General features: G+C 39.1%; 1 protein-coding gene across 3 annotated transcripts in view; it reads left to right on the top strand.

Annotated features, from left to right (window-relative positions):
* Window positions 1-22,159, top strand: part of LPIN1 (lipin 1) — a 56,374-nt gene that overhangs the window by 4,534 nt on the left and 29,681 nt on the right. For 2 of the 3 annotated variants that reach the window (XM_081346532.1, XM_081346531.1), the window contains 9 exons: window positions 8,403-8,603; window positions 10,068-10,163; window positions 10,893-11,221; window positions 12,643-12,729; window positions 13,525-13,632; window positions 17,512-17,641; window positions 18,978-19,290; window positions 20,401-20,494; window positions 21,528-21,718. In XM_081346532.1, the coding sequence (XP_081202658.1) occupies window positions 8,412-8,603; window positions 10,068-10,163; window positions 10,893-11,221; window positions 12,643-12,729; window positions 13,525-13,632; window positions 17,512-17,641; window positions 18,978-19,290; window positions 20,401-20,494; window positions 21,528-21,718 (1,540 nt within the window). In that variant the 5' untranslated portion in view covers window positions 8,403-8,411. The remainder of the gene's footprint in view (window positions 1-8,402; window positions 8,604-10,067; window positions 10,164-10,892; window positions 11,222-12,642; window positions 12,730-13,524; window positions 13,633-17,511; window positions 17,642-18,977; window positions 19,291-20,400; window positions 20,495-21,527; window positions 21,719-22,159) is intronic. The other variant, XM_081346533.1, reaches the window with a different exon arrangement.

Below are 22,159 nucleotides of genomic sequence, written 5' to 3'. Positions count from 1 at the left end.
TGATGGTAGTCTCAAGCATGCCTATACATATTAGCATTTGTTTTTCTTCATAAACAAACATTCAGTATTTCAACAAAGCCATTCTGGTTTGGTAGGTTATGTTAGTTTAAAAAGTGGGTCAGTACATCAGCGATCAGGTTTATCTTTGTACAAAGACTACGTTGGTGTAACTGAAATATTCAGTTGTTCTCAGAGCAATTCTAAGCTGCAAACTCTGGGGAGCCTCCAATTTTCTGCTGAGGGTTATCTTTAGACCATGCTGGAAAAACCTGACTTCCTTGGGGCTGATCTTTTAAAGCTATATATAACAATGAATTGGCCCTTCTTTCCATGAGTGAATGTAGAAACATATGTGTGCTTATTTATACTGATCAAAGATGTTAAGGGAAGTGGATGTGGTAAGAAGATGGAGCAAAGGCGTGAAGGGTTTCTTCTTGGTGGTTATTCCATAAGTTATGTTTTTAAAGACAAGGCTTATCTCCTTGTCCAGAGCTTGGTGGTGGTTAAAAGGATATTGACTCAGCAATAAAAGGATGAATTTTTAGATGGTCAAAGCTAGAAATTAAACTGAAGACAACCACTGTAGTTCTCTAGTTCCCCCAAACCCCAAATCAGCACTTAAGTCTTATATATATATAAGAATTAGGTTTGGGTCTCTCCCTGCCCCCTGAGTACAGAAAGTACTGACTTTCCACTTACAATAATACTTCTAATTCTAGGTAGGCATGTCCATTGCATCCTTGGCTTTTAGAAGATTAATGGTTTGCTTTTGTATAACTAAGGCTAGTTTTGGACCTGAAAAGAGCCAGGGTTGTTTTCATAGCTATGTGAAGTTTCAGTTTTGGGCATTCAATTTGAAAACAGTTTGATCAACTCTCTAATCTGTATGATTTTTATGCTTCTGTACATGTGCAGGAATGGATTTCTCTAATTTGATTTTGAGGAAACAGAATTGAACAGAGGATCTTAAAAGTTTGCATCAGTTTTCCAAACTATTGTATCTTGAATTATTGAACTGGATTACTTTTCTGAATCAAGGTTTTGATTCTAGTCGGATCAGTGCTGTTTTGATAATGCTAATTTGTGGTTGTGGTGAAAAGGTCAATAAATATTGCTGTTATTCCCTTAAAGAGCAATCAGACTCATTCCTCCTTAAAGAAATCAGGCATTAAGCAGATACAAATTCTTCATTAAGCAGATATAATTTTTTTAAAGTTAAAAAATGTGATTAAAAGTTCCTCCTGTCCCACCTTGTAAAATGAAAGAATCTCGATTACTTTTCAGGAGTAAAATTTTGGGGATAACGCTTTCGCTGTTTCCTGATTTTTATTTCCTATCCTGTTTGGTGTGGTTAAAGTATAGACCCGAAGCTGAGAAGCTGAAAGTTCTCATTCTCCCTTAGACTATTTGGGGCCTATTACGCTCTTTCAATTTAATTCACATGCTCAGTTGTTGAGAAGAAAATAGGAGAGAGCATTATGCATGATGGTTTGAGTTACACAAAATTAAAGTAAGATATAGATTGAACAAGTAAATATCCCTTGGGAATTTTATACGATAAAGGTAAAATACATGACATTTTCCATACCACTCATTGCTTTCCATTACATGGCATCTATTAAACTACAGCGCATCAGAACCAGATTTATAAACTTGCTTTGCAAGTCTAGGTATGACAGCAAACAATTATCTGTACCAATGGAATAGGTTAAACAAACATAGACAGGAATTGATTTTTTTGCCTTTATAAACTGAAGTTTGCTGCCACATAACATACGAAAAATAGGAAATGCTTTTTGGGGGAAATAACCTACAGGTAATCCTCAACTTACAACTGTAATTGAGCATGGAGTTATGATTGTAAGTCATTATGGTTGTAAGCATTTTTTATTTAGTTGTAGGCTGCGGAAGTTGATTTCTCTAAAGCTTGGTTGCAATCTTCATTTTTGACAGCAAAGCCTTTTCTTTTGATGTCTTTCCATCTCTGTTGTGCAATTTCATTCAAGGCGTTCTGTTTGTTTTAACTTTTAGTGCATTGTATTGTTTAGATTATGTTAGGTTTTTAAATAAAGATATAAGCTAGTTTGGAGGCTGAAAGTTGGTTAGATTCAGGAACTCTTTGCAGATAAGTTTTGCAATCATTTTCTGATTATCCTGTGATATTTATTCTAAAATGTGAGAAAGTAGGAAGCCATGAAAGAGAATTCTGAAAATGAAAATGAAATTGTATTTGGTTGGTTTTCATTTTATTACATTAGAAGAACTAGAGGAGTTCAATATAGTATGGTCCAGAAGGCGTTACTTTTCATATTGTGCTCAAATATTGGAGACTAAGTCATGCTCACTGTCTTTTTGACTTGTTTCTATAACCATGCCCACTGGAGATATGGATTGAATTTCAGTAATCAAACTTTTCTAATGATCCGTTTCCAACTCTGTAAGTTGAATTATTCAATTGAGGATTCTTTCCAGAAATCGTTAAATCATTGTTTCGAAAATAATTATCCAGGTTGTTATCAAAATGAAATGTTCTCCTCTCTTCTGTGCATCTTTCTCTGCTTGATAACTTTATAGTTTATCATCAGTTGGCAAAGAAAGACCTATGGAAAAATGCCATTTCATAGGCTTGTATGGCAGTTCCTATTCAATAATGCAAGCAATATTGATTTTGCGGAAAGAAAACTGAGAAAGGAAATAAAAGGCGAGCACAGATGGCTACTTTTTGGTTCTGACCACAAGGCTGAATCTGTGCCCAGTTTCATAGGGCGGACTTCTTAGGGCATCCTAGCTGTTACCACGAAAAGTAGAGGAGTACAGGAGATGATATCCCAATGCCCACTCGAGAATTAATCTGCTGTAGAGTACCTGACTCCTCCCTCCCTTTCTGTTTTTTTGTGTGCATCATAGGTTATATGGGACTGGTCACGTTGAAAATGCCGTCCTCTCTTTTCATTTAATTCTTTTAGTTTAATCTGTTGCCAGCGAGAGGGGGACTGGTAGTCCTTGACCATTTGTTTAGCAACTGTTTGAAATTACAAGAAAGTGACTTACGATAAAATTGGTCCTTTCCCTTAACTGTCATTGCAGCATCCCCACAGTCACATGATCAAAATTTGGGAGCTTTGCCAACCAGTTTTGATAATATCTCGGGGTCAAAGGGATTGTGATTTGCAGCCTTCCCAGCCCGCTTCCAACAAGCAAAGTCAATGGGGGGGGGGAGAGAGAGAGAGAGCCAAAGTCATTTAATGTTCACACGATTCACTTAAGAACTGCAGTGGTAAAAAGTACCGTTTGATTACTGTGATGCAAGCGCGTGATTTCTACAATAATGTTTTAAATGCAACGCCATTAACACTTTTGGAAGCTGGAAAGGGATCTGGAGAAGGAGCGCATCAAGAGGCCGAAGATGGTCAGATAGAAGACAACGGTGTTGGAGGAGATCAAGATATAACCTCGTCGGATGAATCTATAAAACAGAGGGTGACGCGTGCTGCTGCAAAACGATCTAAGAAGAGAAAGTAGCAGGAATCGCAGAAGTCTTTGGAACTTTTACGATATAGTCAAGTAGTCAAGCAGGGGAGGGGGGAAAAGATTTGGGTGTAGACGCAATATATTTTTATATTTGGTGGTTTTGTGGAAAGGCTGAGCTTTTTTGGATTAAAGTTCAAGTTTTGTTTGCAATCTTTTTTTTTTTTCTTCTTTTTTCTTTTTTGTTGTGTTTGGAATAATTATAGATGTGGTACTGGAAGAGGAACGGTCGATTACAGAAGAGTTGACTTTAAAGTTTTTTTGATTTGGGATCCTTGGTTAATTTGGAAAATTATTTGTAAGAATGTTATATCATGGAATGGATAAAATGGATGGAGTTTATTTAGGATAAGTATAGGGTTGAGAAGGGTTTTTTTTTTTCTTTTTCCTTTTTTTTGTCTTTAATATATGTTTAATACTATTAAGGTTTGTTCCATTCTATATAAGCTAGAGAGTGTCCTTTTCATATTCTAGTTTTTTTTTTATATATATATTTAATATTGTTAAGGTTTGTTTTATCCTATATAAGCTAGAGAGTGATGGATTTTAGAATTTATAGTTGTTAGTATATGGTTGCTTAGGTTTGCTTTTTTTTATATATATATACCTTGTATTCAGCTCTGGGAAGTAGGGGGGGGGAGGGGGGGAGGTAGGGGGGGGAGGAGGGAGGGGGGAGGAGGGGAGGTAGGGGGGGAGGAGGGAGGGGGAAGGGGGTTTTTTTAAAGGAAAATTGTATTTTAAAACTTTTCAATAAAAAAAAAAAAAGAACTGCAGTGGTTCGCTTAGCAACTATGGCAAACGGGTTTTAAAACAACCTCCTTACTTAGCCATGGAAATTCTGGTCTCAGTTATAGTTATAAGACAAGGACTATACCGATGTAGGTAGTCCTCAACAACAGTTCATTTAGTGGCTGTTCAAAATTACACTGAGAAAAGTGACTTAGGATCCTTTTTCACGCTTGCGACCATTGCAGCATCCCCATGGTCATGTGATCAAAATTCAGGCTCTTGGCAACTGAGTCATATTTATGATGGTTGCATTATCCCAGGGTCATGTGATCACCTTTTGCCAACCTTCTGGCAAGCAATGTCAGTGGGGAAGCCAGATTCACTTAACAAACGGTGTTACTAACTTATCAACTGCAGTGATTCACTTAACAACTGTGGTAAGAAATGTCGTAAAATGGGGCAAAATTCACGTAACAAATGCCTCGCATAGCGACAGAAATTTTGGGCTCAATTGTGGTCATAATTCGAGGACTACCTTTACGTACCACACATGATCAGCTTTCTTTTCCCTTCTTCACACTTAGGTAGTGTCTTGTACTAGGATCAGAGGTAGGCAACCTTGGCTCTTTTATGACTCGTGGACTTCAACTCCCAGAATTCCTGTGCCAGCCATGCTGAGGGGAAAGGGAGAGGTTTCCAAGCTGAGCCATGGCTGGCTCAGGAATTCTGGGAGTTGAAGTCCACGAGTCATAAAAGAGCCAAGGTTGCCTACCCCTGTCTAGGTGGACACGAAGGTGTCTTAGAGTTATCAGAAAGGGTCCCTTAGTCGTGCTAGTCACCTTTTGTACTTGAATCTGAGGAAGGGAACATGCCATCTTGTTAGTCCCTTCAGATAGCAGCATCTGATATTTTGGACCTACCTGCTGAGATAAGAGATTGAGGGGAAGACTACTTTTTGTGCTGCTTGGGGAGACTTTTGTAGCTCAAGAAGGCCACGAGAGAAAGATAGGAGCTCTTCAGTTGATTGTTCTAGAATGCTTCAGCCTATCTCCTAGTTCAGGGGTAGGCAACCTCGGCTCTTTTATGACACATGAACTTCAACGCCCAGAATTCCTGAGTCTGTAGCTGACTCAGGAATTCTGGGAGTTGAAGCCCATGAGTCATAAAAGAGCCGAGGTTGCCTACCCCTGTCCTAGTTCCTTAGTATTGTAGAAAATCTGGCTTTAAGACGCTTGACGGTGGCTTGGCAGGATGTTTTCTGCTGCATCCTGGCTGGGCAGAAGAGGTCATGCCGAAGAGGAAAAGTGGAAATAACTAAAGATAGCTTTGTGGCTGAAGATAGCCTGTCCACTGTCGGGTTTTTTCCCCTCTGGCCCTCCCTGTCTGTTTTGAATGATATGAAAGAAATCTGCTTTCTCGTCCCGGAGTGCTTTTCCAGTTGACCTCTGTTATTGTTACTCATTGTGCCAATGCTCTGCAGTTTTGGAGTCTAGTTTATACTTGTTTTTTTGTTTTTGTTTCCAGCAGTTGGATCCCTGTTCAAAAGAGGGATGCCCACATGCAGACATGGTACAAATTGAAGAAAAAGCAGTCTTTAGGCCTGTGATCAGCCCAAGAATTTGTGAAACATAGGTGAATCAAGTTGACATATCATTTCATGCAAAATTTATTCTCGGTTTTTCCCCCAAGCCTCCTTGATTAGCAATCTGATGAGGAGTTAACACACAATTTTTGAATTATTGCTATTTTTATTGAATTTAAACAACCAATACTTCTGGTCTATTGTAGATTATCCAGGCATCAGTCAATAGGTCATGATTTAGCTTTTGCCCTTCTTCTAATCCTTTTTATAAGAGTCACAACTCTTTCTGCTCCTTTTCTGTAATCCCGTCATCACTGGTCTTGGCTGTTGTGAGAGTTAGTTTTCACACAGTCTACCTAAACAGAAAAGAACAGGCTGCTACCAAAACAAGAAGCATCATCACCATCATCTGCCAAAAAAAAGAGAATTGCTTTTAGACTTATGTGTAGAGCAGGCACAAGCCAGCAGCGCAGGAAACTGAAGGCTGGCTGTTGTATAAACAGACCTTGCACTCACTGGAATTCTTTCATAATGGTTTCATAGTTTGGCTACAACAGGCTAGCTTATCTGAGCCTTCACGTCCTGCAAAATATATACTTGGCAGAATTTTGTCTTGCTAGATGAGAGAGGCCGGTTAGCTGTTTTCAGCCTGGAGTTCTTCCCGTCTGCTTACAGTACAGTACAGTACATGACATGCTGGCTGGGGAACTCTGGGAGTTGAAGTCCATAGATCTTAAAGTTGCCACACTGATTTAAAGGGGAAGACTTTTCAAGCATTTTATAAACAATAGCAACTGTCTCAGTTGCTACGTCAGAGAAAAGGCTAAGGGATTATTGCTGTGTCACTGTTCCTCTAAAAAGGAATCAAAAGCAGCATTGATAAATATATTGTCCCACTCATAATGGTAATATGTTAGACTGAGAAATATGGCTGACTCATCCGAAATTTCAGTAGAACTTTGAATTCAGGTTTCATATTTACAGCACATTGATTTACCAAGGCCTAACTTTTGTTCAAGGGACGCGGTGGCTCAGTGGGTTAGGACGCTGAGCTTGTCGATCAGAAGGTCGGCAGTTGTGAGCGCCTGTTACTCGTCCCAGCTTCTGCCGACCTAGCAGTTCGAAAGCACGTAAAAATGCAAGTAGAAAAATACTACTCCCACTACGGTGGGAAGGTAACAGCGTTCTGTGCGCCTTTGGCGTCTAGTCATGCCGGCCATATGACCATGGAGACATCCTCAGACAAGCGCTGGCTCTTCGGCTTTGAAGTGGAGATGAGCACCGGCCCCTAGAGTTGGAAACGACTAGCACGCATGTGCGGGGGGAACCTTTACCTTTACCTTTAGCTTTTGTTCATCACAAGTAGGATAAACTCAGGACATCAAAGGATAAAGAAACTTTTTCAGGCTGAAGAGCAGCAGCTGGCAATGTGGATGACATGAAATTACTGCAGCAGGGCTCTCTGACTTTGGGCAGAATTCAAGGGGCAAAAATCATCATTTCTGCCTCTTAATACCTTATGAGAAAAATTAGTTCAATTTTCAGGAGTTGTTCAGGGTCCTGAAATGGGTGACCTAAGATATTGCCAGCCTTAAGAAACCTTTTTTTTTGTCACTTAATCATCTTCCATATCCCCAAGAGTCATCAAAGAGTATTGTGGAGCCTGATGATGGAATCTGGAGGGATCTGTTGATCTATGATTGTAATTTTTTCTAGATTACTCTTTTGCTTATTCCCTGGGGCAGGGGTAGGCAACCTTGGCTCTTTCATGACTCGTGGACTTCAACTCCCAGAATTTCTGAGCCAGCATGGCTGGCTCAGGAATTCTGGGAGTTGAAGTCCACGAGTAATAATTCTGTCTACCTTTGAGACTCGTGGGTGTTATTTCCTGCTGTTTAAAAAATCACTGAAAAAAAAGTGCTTTGCATTTAATCTGCTCATTTTATCCCCTGCCTTCTCAGTGGAGAGTACCCATCTTTGATGGCTCTCCTCTTCCTTCTTACCTGGGGACATGTTCCATTTACTTGGTCAGACTCCTACAAGGCCATATGTTAATGTACAGTGCTTAATAGCAAGCAAAATGCTTTCAGTTCAGTAGCAGGATGGTCTTATAAGTTGGTTATCACACATTTCAGAATATATAATTGTATGTCTTATCAGCATCTTATCTGGGGCTTGCTCCATTGATATGGCTACTTCAGTGATTCCGTCTCCTCACTTGCAATGGGTGTAAATCAAATGAATATAAAAGCTCATAATAGCATGAACCGGAGAATGAAATCAGTGATAAAATGCAGATGCCTGGATCTAAGAGTGAGGGGGTTAAGTTTTATTGTTGTAGTATCCTTCCCCCCACACTCATTTTCTGCTTGAAAGCCAGGTCATATCCTATATTTGATTAGATCTGGCCTGAAGAAATAGGGTCAATTCTACTGAAGGCTGATTTTTTTAAAAAATGCTCTTTTGCAGAATTGCTTTGGCTTTGCAGGGGTTTTCTGCAGCTGTTTTTAGGAACGCAAATCAGCAAATCTCATGATAATTTTCTTCTGTTTTTCATCTCCAGGCACAAACCATGAATTACGTTGGACAATTAGCAGGGCAAGTCTTTGTGACAGTGAAGGAGCTCTATAAAGGATTAAATCCAGCCACGTTGTCTGGATGCATTGATATCATTGTTATCCGCCAGCCTAATGGAAACCTCCAGTGTTCACCTTTCCACGTACGCTTTGGGAAGATGGGAGTTCTGCGTTCTAAGGAAAAAGTGGTAAGGAACAGAAAACCTCAGCTTGACTTTTCTTTGTCAGATGTATGCCCTTTTATTTTTATTTTTTTATTTTAATTCCATTTATATCCCACCCTTCTCCGAAGACTCAGGGCGGCTTACAAGCTTAGCAGTAGCCTTCATTCTATGTATATGCCTGCTTATTAGGGCTTTCACACACACCGCAAGCGGCATTATTACAAAGTCAGCTTAATTGCCCCCAACAATCTGGGTCCTCATTTTACCTACCTCGGAAGGATGGAAGGCTGAGTCAGAATATTGCAAAAGGAAGGTTTTGCTTTTGTTAAATTGGTAATATGTTGAATGTCAGGTCACATATGGTCACAAGGATTGGAATAGCTGAAACCTTTCTTTTCTACCCAAAGGTGCTTTTTGAAAAGGCAATTGGACTTTCTTTTTTCCTTGAAGACGTTTAGCTCCTCATCCAAGAAACGTTTTCAGTTCTGAAGAAACTTCTTGGATGAGAAGCGAAACATTTTCAAGGAAAAAACAAAAGTCCAGTTGCCTTTTAAAAAAGTACCTTTGGGGTAACCATGACCTGGGTGACTGAGAATCTCAGTAGACTTCCCTTTCTACCATTTTCCCTGAAAAATTCGCACTCTTCTATTTCATTTGCTTCCCAAAGGGGGAATGGTGGCTATAGCCATAAATAACAATTTCTCATCCCAGCATATGGCAGTCACAAGGAGAGCTCAGGTGTGTGTCTGACAGCCATTTAATCTTTATAAAAAATGTACTTGATCCTACTCCTACCACACTTGAAGGCAATCAAATGACAATGAGTCCAAATAAAGAGACTGTGGATTTCTTAAAAAAATAATCATCAGTCTTTTCAACAAGTGACAGACCTATGTGAGTTATAACTGCTGTGAGTCAGACTAATTGTGTTTTCAGGAATCATTTGCTGCGCATAAGTGCTTTCGTCACCTATCTAGCAATGAGAGCTTATTTAGTTACTCACCTCAGCCTATCCCTTGATAAATGGCTGTTTAAAGCTCTTTTATGAACTTGATATTATGTGGTTTTAACCACATATTCCAGAACTTGTATTGAAACAAGGGAGATTTAAAAGATCTTAAATCAGATGTTACCTGGACTAAGTAAATATTTCTTAATTTTTGCTAGATTATGGTCTTCACTCCTAATGTTACTTGGTGTAGTACAATGACTAATAATGATATCTGGGATGTTCTGAATTCAGACTGTATCATCTATTATGGGTTTGTTCACAGAACCTAAGGCAGCCTCAGTTATTCTCATTTTTAAAGGCATAATACAACCGGTCAGTCTTAATAAAAATTGCTAATGTAATGTGAAGTCCTTTAACCACTTGGATCCTGTTGCTGTAAAATGGGTAAAAAGTTCTTTCACTTAAGGAATGAACATGTCATGTTTTCTTGAGGTATTTTGTTTAATCCATGGATTTCTTTTTGTATTCTCCTTAAGGTTGACATAGAAATTAATGGAGAATCTGTGGATTTGCACATGAAATTAGGAGACAATGGAGAAGCATTTTTTGTAGAGGAAACAGATGACAAAGAGGTGAGACCAGCCCGCCGTATGCATTTGTTTCTCATATTTTATAGTGTCCAAGGGAACATAGAAAACAATAACAAAGCAAGGGATTGATGTTTGTTTTAAGAGATCAGTTGTGGTAGGATTATCTACTATATCAAGCTTTTTTTTTCTCATCACATTTTATTTGTCATGTAGGACTAGGTTTTTGTCTAAAATAGCCACTAGTTCTCATGCTCACATTCTTCTAATAATTTCAAAGAACAGTGTCAGGTAGTAGCTAAACATTATGGAATAAAATGAGGGTTTTTTTTACCATTTTCTCTAGTTACAGAAAAGCCATTAGCAGAGAAAAACTGGCATACAATATAATTAAGCCATTATAATTTACTGAGTTTGCCAAGTGGTTAGCATTTATAATCAAGGGTTATTATTAGGGGTCACTGGCAAGTCACAGTTCTTAAATTTGAGATGTTTTCTTGATTTGTACATTTTTCTGAGTTTGCCTTTTCCAGAAGAGTTTCTGTCGAGGGTTTTTTGTTTTTGCAAAGGATGGACATGTTTGTATATGTGTGTATTAGTAGTTATATTTATGCTTCTGTTTGTATACACATACACATATTCTGCTGGCCTTGAAAGATTCACTGGCGCAGAACAGATTGGGAGTGTGTAGATTCGCTACTGTTCTGTTTGAGTTGACAGCACATCTTTTGCACAAATATCAGATGCCAACAGGCTTGTGTTTCCTTTCTTTAGGAGGCAATTCCATACCACTTGGCTACTTCCCCCATTTTGACCGAGGGATCTTCTCTCATGGAATTACAGCTGAAGAGAAATTCTGTTGATAGGTTAAGGAGCATGGACACTGCTGGTCCTTCACAGTTACCAATCCTGACTTCTTCTGCAACCGAATCCATGACTGCAAGTTGTTCTGTCAAGAAAAGGAGGAAGAGGAGAAGGAAATCTGCCCATAAAATAGACATTTCAAAGAGAGATGACAATGCAGATACCACGGAAGATGAAAACATGTTCCCTATAGAAATGAGTTCTGACGAAGAAAACGAGCTCCTAGATACGACTTCCAGGTAGGTCTAATTCATTCAAAGTGTTAATTTTTTTCAAGTCAAATAATACTTTTAACATTTAAGTGTTTTAAATAGATTTTTTTTCTCCTGCTTCTTTTGTAGTACAAGAAATATAGAATGCTCATCGATCGTAGCTTTTATTTTGATTAAAGTTACAGGATTGTAGTATTATAGTTACCTTGTGAAGTTTAGTTGAAAAGTTAAAGCTTATGTTCAAATGCAAGCTGTCATTTACGTTGTATTGTTTTTTAAAATGGTGTGTACATGAATTGCAGCATAGCATCCAAAATTCATTCCTCATAGATAGGTTAATGCCTATGGATTCTCTCCTAGTTGTTCTTGCAATTGCAGATTCCTAGCCGTCCTCTGTTTACTACTGTCCTTTATTTCATAAAACGGAACCAAAAAAGAAAAAAAGAAGTTATAGTGAAAAGATAAAGGGATTACGTTTTCCTGCCCACGTGCACAGAGATATTTCATTCATCCATATAGGCATCTTACTGAAAAATTAGCTGGAAGTTTCAAAACACTCCCAAAACACTCATTCAGCTTCTGTGGTTCTGTTCTCTGACCTTTGTGTTTTGTAATAGTAAGGATTTGATATTTGAAACAAGTTCTTGAGTAAAGGAATTCATGAGATCAGATAAAACTGATGAATGTGTAAAAATATTGTGTCTAGAGAACAGTGAATGACTGGATGTTATCAACTAGCAGTTGACAGTTGCTTGATCCATGTTTCTTCAGAATTCTTACCAATATACATATTTTAAAAGAATAAATATTTGTATATAGATGTGTATAGATAGAATATTTATTGTACACTGCCCAGAAAAGAAGGGGAAAGGCAAAGATGTATTTGTGATACTTTGAAATTCTATTTTTTTAAAGAAAATGGCATGTACGCATGATCAAAATGTCTAAGTGAAGTTGCCTATTTCTTTTACCCATCCCACAGCTGATTGTATTGTGGTGCATCTGTAATTTTGAAGCTGTACTCCTGTACTCTTTCAAAATAAATTACTGTGCCCTCATTAAATGAAAACAAGATAAAAAAGTAAATAAGATAATAACACCATCTGTTTGCTCCATTAAATTTGTAATAAACAATTACTAGAACATTTTAAAGAATCCATCCAGAAAGAACCTCAGATACTATATATGGTACGATACGATAAATATTGTAACATAATAGCTTTTACCAGTAATTCCTAATTTGGGTGGTTATGGAAAATTTAGAAAACATATTTTTTTTGGCCAGAAAATAGAATCCTTTTTTTAAAAAAAATGCACTATTTCTAAAAGTATCTAGATTTTTAACAATATCATCCATGAGTTTAAAATGTGTTTTTATATTGCATACAATGCTACATATGGGCACTTAAAACAAATCCCTTCTTTTTGCATGTGTTGTTTATATTCAGAACATCTATCCCTGGTTTGTCAAGGGATGAAGAGATCGAGGCGCTTGCTCATCCCCACTCAGATGGAGAATGGACACCCAGACAGAGGTACAGTACATGTAACCAGGATAAGTCAAATAATACCTCCAGTCTGTGTGACCAACCCTTTTCATGCAATCTTCCTTCTCAGACCTATTCAGCAGTTAAAGAAAGGACAGGACTTTTCATGCTTCTGGCCTTAACGCTAGGAGCGTCTCTCTCTGGTTTCAACTCCCTTTCAACCATTTAAATTCCAGTTCGGTAATTCCAGCTTCCGTGATACATTGAGGGCTTAGCTATATGTTACATGTGAATGTGTGTAGTAAACAAATGACTTTCACTTCAAAGCTGCAGGAAGATGGATCGCTTGGAAGGGTTTTTATGTTGGGAGTCGAGAACGATTAGTTCTGTCTTTCTAAAATAGTTGGGATACAGATTTTCTGTACATTTTGTATGTAATAGGAATGGTTTGATCTCTTTTATCTTGTTAGGCTTAATTTCAGAAAACTGGTTGGTCTTAAGTCCCCATTTTTAGGTATAATGTTCTGTTCATTGGTATAAACGTATACAAAGCCTTTATGTCTCCTCAGGATTGAGTGCTGCTTGATTTGATGTGATTATGTTACCGCAAAGTCTAATGGCGCCTGTGCTGTTTGCAGCTTCTTGTTAAGCATTTGTGTAGAGTGGTTTAGTGGTTTCCTGAACTGTATTCTGCCTTCCTGTGTCTTGCTTCAACCTTGCGTTTAACCCAATTTGGCTGTTTTCCAAGGGGCAGACAGCAATGTGGGTTGATTTGAAACATATTGCAGGATAACATGGCCTAATCTTTTCCTTTTTTCCCCCCTGCTATATTATACTATCCAGTAAACCTAGAACATGCACAGGGAGGTCCTCTCATCTCACTGTTCCAGCAGAGGGAAGCTTATCTAGCTCTTGTCCTGACCGGACCTCTCACTGTCCTGCTGAAGACAGGTAGAACAGCCAATTGCATTTTTGGATTGGTGATTAACCATTTAACCCTGTTAACAGTACACAAGATTGGCGGATCTTATCAAGCTGGTATCATTTACTAACTCATGGCAGGAAACCAGGAAGTCACTCATAAAGTTTTTTTGTCTGGGATTTTCCTTTCTTCAGAATTTTTTTTACTGTTCTTCCTTTCACCTCGCCTGTCTTAGAATTCATAGATTACTGCCTTACATTCTTGGTTTTTGTCTTTCCAAAGTTGGGTTCTTAAACTCCAGGCTCCTGTTTGCTAGTCCAAGCCTCTGCACTAGCAGAGAGGAGGGTAGTTTTTGATAGCAAGTCAGAAGATTTCCTCAGTTGCACGATAAAATTGATACTGTATTTTGCTAATCATACTATATTTTATATATATGGTACATATCTCCAATCATCCTTGCCAATACAGGGATTTGGATGCAGAAATGAAACTTTTCTTATTCCAAGGGCTTTTTCATTCCTTCAGTGAAAAGCACCAATTTTGCACACGCCATTTTCATGCCAAAAGAGCTGTCCATTGACAAGGAAGTATAGCTCTTGGATAGGAAAATGCCAGGATCTACTCACTATATTTTCTTTAAAACCAATCTAATTCAAAATATCTTTCTTACAGTAACGGGCTCTTACAGTGTATAATTCTTAAAAATGTATCCGTCCGGTTTATAAGTTTATGAATATATGTAGTAATGAATTATTCTGGACCTCCAAAACATCTGGGTGACTTTGAACCAGTCACTCTAACTCCAAGCTCATCTCACAGGACTGTTTTTGTGAAAAAAATAGGAGCTTTACCTATCTTTGCCGCACACATGTGTGTGTGTGTGTGTGTGTATGTACTATGTGTGTGTGTATATATATATATGTATATGTGTGTGTGTGTATATATAACACACACACACACATATATAAATAAAGACACATGAAATAGGCGATCCAATTCTAGAATAAGAATCCATTTCAAAGGAAAGTTAATTTAAAAGTGATTCCTGACTGTGCAGGACTTCACTCAAATGCAAGCTATAGTCATCCCTTTCAGCAGCACAGAAAAGTTTAGCTTGATCTTGCAGCTCCCGGTAGCTCTACAGGTTTTCCATATCCTGAAGCTTACTGTCCCAAAAATGTTTTAAGGAAGCAAAAAGTAAGAGGTTTGCATGAAAAAAAAAGAAATGTATAAAGTGGGAATCAGCAATCAGAAACTGAAATTGTTCCAAAGCAAGAGAAATCCTTTGTTAATGGCTTACACGCCCTTTAGGGTGTGGGAAATCTTGTAGACCGGCTGAACAGCCTCTGCTACAAGGAGGTTTTGTGACTTGGGGGGGGGGTTTCCTTTACACTCACTGGCCTGTGTGCTTTTATAGATTCATAACTTCCTTCCTTCAGAGAGCATTTGCTTGTGCTTTTTTTTTTCCTGTGTCTGACGGAAAAGAAAAAATACAGTTCCCATTTTTGCAGTTGTTGCAAGTGACATTTGAGAGCAGCCAGTCATCAGCAGCCCTGAATAGGTTTCTTTATCTTTTCTTATTGCCTCAGGTTCACTTATGTACACAAGCTGCTCATCCGTACGCTTTCTACGTTAGGAAACAAGTTATATCGATCCTCAAATGTAAAAAAATAAAATAAAGGAAGATTTGAATAAGACTGTATTTTAATCCATATTTAGACAAGGGTATTATAATTTAGATGCCTATCTTAATGATATAACTCTACATTCTGAAACATCAGTATGTTTCACAGCTAGGAAAGTTTCTGTAATTTTCAGATTGTATCTAGAGTTTGTAAAAGTAAAACCCAAGTTGTAATAAAAGTCTGGTTTTCTCCTTCTCCAACTAGAAAAGGTGAAAACACGTTCTAGTCATTTTTTCTCCCGTCTCGCTTGCAATTCGAATTGCAGATTATTATTTTTTTTGAAAGCAGCATTTAAAGGCTAGCACTGATGATGTTACCTAGTTTGGGTAATGAAACGTCTGCAAGAAAACAACCAAACTCAGAGAGCACCAAGGATCCCTCAGCATTTGTTCTAAGATAGGCTGTAAGAAAGGGATAGTTTTCTTACTGGGGATTATTACTGTTAACAGAAATGAATGGAGCCTGTAAATAAATATTTACAGTGTGCTTTCAGTTAGAGGTCCACTACGCTTTCCAGATTTTATTTTTTGTTCTGTATTTTTTCCCCCCGGATTGGGATAGTGGGATAGTTGCTTAGCCTAGTCCCAGCTACATTAAGATTTTTTATTTTACTCATGCAATTGATTTCAATGAGCAATTTCCATTCTACCTCCTGCGTCATTTTATAGTGACTTTCCTATCGGGCTAATGAAGTTGTTTATTTTTTTTTTCTGTTTTTCTTTCTTTTTGATGATGACATACCTCTGGTTATCAGTTTTCTCCAGCCTTAATTTGTACTATGTGCGATTGAATCACCATCATACTTTATTTGGAAATAGAGAGGATCAATGTTTGTAAAGCCTATCAGTGCTTGTTTCTGATGTATGGATAATTTTGACTACATTTCTACTAGCATTAATAACGACTCCCTCCCTCCCTCCCTCTGATTGTGTTATCTTTGTGCGCACACTTTTAAGAATTGAATATAGGCACCAATTCCTTCCTTCCTCCTCAATAATTAACTGATGGTGCTATAACTGAGCAGTGCCACAATTATACATACTTTAAACATGTAATTTATTTACTCAGCTTGCTCTTTGTACTTCAAGACTTCTGCTTTGGTGCCAGCCACATTAGCGATTCAAACTGGTCATTTTGTGTCAGCAATTTTATTCTTAAGTGGGAGAAAATGCCCTCACTGTGTGAAGGGTTCTCCATGGATTTTACCCAGGAGGACAACATGTTTGGATTTTGAAATAGTTTGAGCTTAAAATACCCCATTTCAAGTTCAAACTGATTTGTATGGCATTGAAATGTGCTGTTTTTAACAATACCAGTGGCCTTCTGAACTCGAAACAAGTTTCTTTTGATCTCAGAAACCGGTTTCAAACGTGAGACAAAGCTGTTTGGGGTTCTGAATGTTCCAGTAAGATTCCGACAGCGTGTTTCAAATTTTTAATCACCTGTTTGGAATTTAAAATGGACATTTTGAGCTTGAAACCTTTTGCACAGTTATCCAAAGTCCTGTGCAGTTCTGAGCTTAGAGGATAAAAGTCACAATATGCATACCCTTGTGCTGTTTTTCCTGTTTCAGGAGCCACTGTCTCTGCTTGTGCACATTGCAGTTCCCATATGTGCCTTCCTTTGTGTGGGCATATACAGTATAGTCAGAATTATCTTTTGTTGGCCTTGTCCTGTCACAGAAAGAATGAGAAGAAATCTTTCTGGGTTTTTTTCTGGAGGACAGGGGCCTGGCCCTAAAAGCTTTATTTTGCTGCGATCTCTGGCAACTTCCTTTAAAGTGTGCGTCCTATTGAAACTAACACAACCTGCCTTTGTAGAAAACTGATTATTTGAAAACATATATTGTACCCATTTGGCAAATCATCTGTTAAAAGGGGAAAAAAGCACAGTGAGTTTACCATTTGTGCACTTGTACATGTTTCAGGGGCTATGGTGTGGTCATAGGTACAATTGAAATCCTAAAGGAAGCATTTGGAAATCTCTTTTCTTTGTCAAACAGAAGAATGGGCTCTTTGTTTAGCTTCAGGATGTGCACAACTCACTTTAACACCAAATTAATCTCCTCATCTGGCCAGCAGTTTGGGTTGCCTCTTGAACAAGACTTAATATCCAGATGGAATTAGTAGGCTTAAGTCCATACAGTATTGGCACTCAGAATAGAAAATTAAACATCCTGCCTTATCTCATGCTCTTCCCGATTTTTCCTTGTTCTTCCTGCAGCCCTTTAGATTCACGACCTCTCACTCCTAAAAGTGATTCTGAATTAGTCAGTAAGCCTCTGGAAAGAAGTGTTCAGAACAATAATCCTCAGATGCATTGGGACTGGGGAGAACTACCTCAAGCCACAAAGGTACGTGAAAAGAAACAAGAATGAGACATTACAGATTTTTTAATAGAATACTTGAGGTTCTTCTTCTGCCTGAATGGGATATAGAACTCTGAAGTGAAGATATAGTTATTGCCTTAAACCATAGTTTATCGTAAGTAGTATTAGGAATATTGAACTCTTAGCCCAGTCTTCTGCCTGGTGTTTTGCCGTGGCTTTGTAGAGAGGACAAGAATCTATTTCTCTTTTAGACGCATTTTAGTTAGCTTTGATTGTGGTTTGTCCAAACAACCAAGTATTGAGCATGGTTTAAATACTTGCTTCTTCAGTTAAGCTAGAGTTAAAACTAAGAACAATTTCTGGTTGATACAAAAAGGATGAAGTGTAGCTCGAAAGCTGATGGTGATGCTTCCTTATGTTTTCTTAGCAGTGGTACCTGGGGAGAGGAGACAGGTGGGAATCAAACGTATGCATGCAAAACTAATGCATGGTACTGTATTGAATCATTGTCATTTGTCCTCTGGCTCTTTCTGGAAAACGCAATAATTGAATATGTGGAAGGAAGCAAAATTGCCACCTGGTCTGTGACCTTTTAACTTATGAGTGGGTTTTTGACTGATTTCCAATATCTCAATACTGAGCAGAATTTGAGAGACTAAATTCACTTAAAACCATTTTACACATATTTAGGAGTGTTCCTTTGACCCAGGATGCCTGATTATGACTAAATAACCTCCGTAACAACTGTGAAACTTGATTTCCTGCAACAGGGTGGGAGGAATTGTTCCTACTCTTCTAGTGTTAAAAATGTAGATCGAATTACAAGCGGAGGATTGCTTCTCTGCAATATAGAAATCTAACCCCTTACTCTACTTTTTAATTATTTCATACATGGTCCAGAAGAAGGAGCTGAAGTCATGTTTTGTTTCGGATCCTGACAAAGGTTTTGTCATCTTCTCAATAAGAACTGGGTTTTTTCAGTATTGTTCCTTCACAGAATTCAGTGCAAAGATTATCTCCTAGTGGCCTTCCATCCTGCCGCTGCCCAGACTTAAGTTGGTGCAGTTCTGGCAAGATCAGGCGATCATGAGACTATACCCCAGAATAGTAGCCCACAAAGGTCCGAAAACACATCATCACACCAGAAAGCAAGGCTGCCTTTGACTTTGGAGAATACCTACTTGCGGGCAAATCCAGATTTGTTTCAATGCATTTGTGAAATAATCCTGACCGTTAACAGGGATTTGCCCCGTGATATGAGTGTGACACGGCTGCTTTTATTTCTCACGCGTTGCGTGACTTTGTGTTGTTTTCCCAGGAACCTTTTTGTGAATGACGCTCTTTTCTTCTTCCTTTCTAGACTGCTACCCCACACAAGCCAAAAGAATCCAGCACCTCAGTGACTCTGAATCTTTCTGGAAGCACTCACTTTCGAGTCATCCAAAGTACTGATACGGAAGAGGTTCATCTCTCTTCCCTACTGGACCCCGGACAGGATGAGACTCTGCTGGTTGCGGAAGAAACAGAGATCCTGGCCCCTGAAACATCCCAAATGGATGTAGAGACTTTAGGGGCAGCAGCCCTTCCGCTTCCGGCCAGTGAAGAATTAAAGCCAGCCACAACCGGCTTGATGCAGCCAGCTAGCAGAACAGATTCTCCCTCGAAAAAAAAGGGTATGGCACCTTTTGCAACCAGGTATTATTGTCAACAACTTGTTATCAGTGAAATTAACGGGCCTTTCCAATAAACGAGATAATGAAGGGAAAGTGGGAAAAAAAAGCAATTTGCCTCTGAGGTCCACAGGAGTGGAATACAGTCACCTTGCATGCAAAGAGGCTTTTCCTGCTTTCTCTTCCTTAAAATAGCCGCAGCAAATTCCTTAAAACTGGGGGAGCAGGAGCAAAAGGAACAGCTCAGTTAACGGCGCAGTTTTCTAACCCTTAAAATGGAAAACACAGGGCAGGCAGTCCTCGACGTACGGCCACGACTGAGCCCAATTTTTTTTTTTTGTTGCTAACTGGAACATTGGGTAAGTGAATTTTGCCCCATTTTACAACCTTTCGTGCCACGGTTGTTAAGTGAATCGTTGCAGATGTTCAGTTAGTAACCCAGCTGTTAAGTGAATCTGGCATTCCCTATGGAATTTGCTTGTCAGAAAGTCGCAAATGGGGATCACAAGTCTCCTGGGACACTGCAACTGTCCTGAGTATGAGTCTGTGGCCAAGCATCTGAATTTTTGATCACATGACTATGGGGATACTGCAACGGTCAGAAGTGTGAAAAATAGTCATCCGTCCCTTTTTGTAACTTTGAACGGTCATTAAATGAACTGTTGTAAGTCGAGGACTGCCTGTAAACTATACTGTGAACCGTAGCTTTGCTATCCTGGAGGAAAGCCTAAATAAGAAAGCAACCACAAAATTCCCTGCTTGAGATACAACTTTGCCTACTTAATCTCCTTTGCCTGTCCATTTCGGCACCCACAAAAACTTATCCCGAGTCTGTTATTCCACTGTTATTCTGTGCTACGAATTTTATTCTCCTACTCTTTTTAATGGCTGATTTTTTATTATTATTATTATTATTATTATTATTATTATTATTATTATTATTATTATTATTATTATTATTATTATTATTATTATTATTTTGTATCGTAAGCTCCTGGTAAGAGCTCTGTTAAATGGATCAAATAAGTTCTCGCACATTTTTGTTTCCTCAAAGGAGACGAGTGTATTTGCTTAAAAAAGCACTGGACAATAATAAAATTTTACATTTTACAGACAAACGGAGCCGACATCTTGGTGCTGATGGTGTATATTTAGATGATCTGACTGACATGGAGCCAGAGGTTGCTGCACTCTATTTTCCTAAAAAGTAGGCATGCTATAAACGGACAATTACCATTTATGGAAATAGCTTTCTCAAGATCTTGTGTCCCCACGTGCAAAATTCTGTCCTTTGTGCTTTTGAAGGAAATCTGTACTTAGTTGAAGTTTGTCTAAAAGCACAAAACCGAAACTTCTTTTTTTTTCCTCGATTAATGCTTTTTAAGACAAATTAGTTTTTTTTAAAAAAAGTGACAAGTTGAAGAAGTAAAACGAAAGGATCATGCAAAAAAAAAATATTGCTGGAGCATTATCATACCTCTTTAGGTCTGGTGCTAGAAGGGCATCTTTTTTGAACAAACATCGAACATAAAACCTCCCAGGGCTATTTTGGTATTCCTATAAAAATTAGTGCCCATCCAAAAGAGGCATTGGGAATCTTTGGACTGACTGTACATGGGCTGTTTTTTAAAAAATATGTCTTAGGCACCGGAGTAAGACAAGAAGCATGCATTGGGAGTAAGTTTTCTCCCTGGACCTGCCCAAATATATTACCTAGAAGCTCCTTTGTTTGAAGGCTTTAATAGGCTTTAATCACTCGACAAGAGAGATTCCCTGTAGCAATTGCTTACGGGGGTGTCAAACTCAATTTCATTGAGGGCCGCATCAGCATTGCAGTTGCCCTCAGGGGGCTGGGTGGGTGTGGCCTGGATGGGCGTGGCCTACTGGATGGGCGTGGCTAGAGTGTATGGCCTACTGGGTGGGTGTGGCCAGCTCTACATCGTTCGCATCAAGGGTGCCTATGGGGGCCTGGGCAGGAGTGGGACAGATCTGAGGGTCTCTGGCCGGAGGAGGGTCTCTGGGCCAGGGCCAAGGCAGTGGGGGCCGTTTCCTCACTGTTTCCAGGATGGCTTCGCGGGCCGCATGAAACCCCTTTGTGGGCCGGATCCGGCCCCCGGGCCTTGTGTTTGACATGTCTGGCTTAACCTGTCAAGTCTGAGAAGCACGCTAGATGAATCAGACGATGAAATCCATGAGTTTTAGGAACAAGTGGAGGTCACTAACTCTGCTTCTCTTCTCAGTGGTGATCATATTGCCCTCTCGAAGAACGCCAGTGATAATAGTCCCCGCTCAGCCAATCAATCCCCTCAATCGGTCGGAAGCTCAGGGGTGGACAGCGGGGTAGAGAGCACTTCGGATGGAATCCGAGACCTGCCATCCATTGCCATTTCACTTTGCGGCGGACTTAGCGACAATAAGGAAATATCCAAAGGTACGCTCCACACCTCCTCCGCTCCTCCTACGGTATTGTCAAATACAGTAATGCCTAGTTTGAATGCTTCAGCCACTCTGTGAAAAAGTGTATATTGACCTCTCGTGGATAATGTGCGCTAAGGCACGCGTGACAGAAGGACGTACGAATCTCCATCATTTAAAGAACTTGTGTATAACATGGTATTCTTCATTAGAAGTATTCCTCGGCTTAACGGCCATTTCAGCAACTGCTAAAAATTATGACAATGCTGAACGAAGGGGCTTATGACCTGTTCCTGAAGTTACGGGTGTTGCGGCAGCCCTGAAATCAGAGTAATGAAAATAATGAATCAGATAATGAAAATTTGGGTGCTTGGCAGTTCACCTGCCCTTATGACTAATTGCAGGGGTGCTGCAACTCCTTCCACCTCCTGTCTCCCCCGTCTATGCCTGTAAACTC

The sequence above is a fragment of the Vipera berus genome (assembly GCF_964194415.1).
Source record: "Vipera berus genome assembly, chromosome: 1".
NCBI lineage: Eukaryota > Metazoa > Chordata > Lepidosauria > Squamata > Viperidae > Vipera > Vipera berus.
The sequence above is the reverse complement of the archived record's forward strand: the minus strand, read 5'-3'. Positions and strand labels throughout refer to the sequence as shown.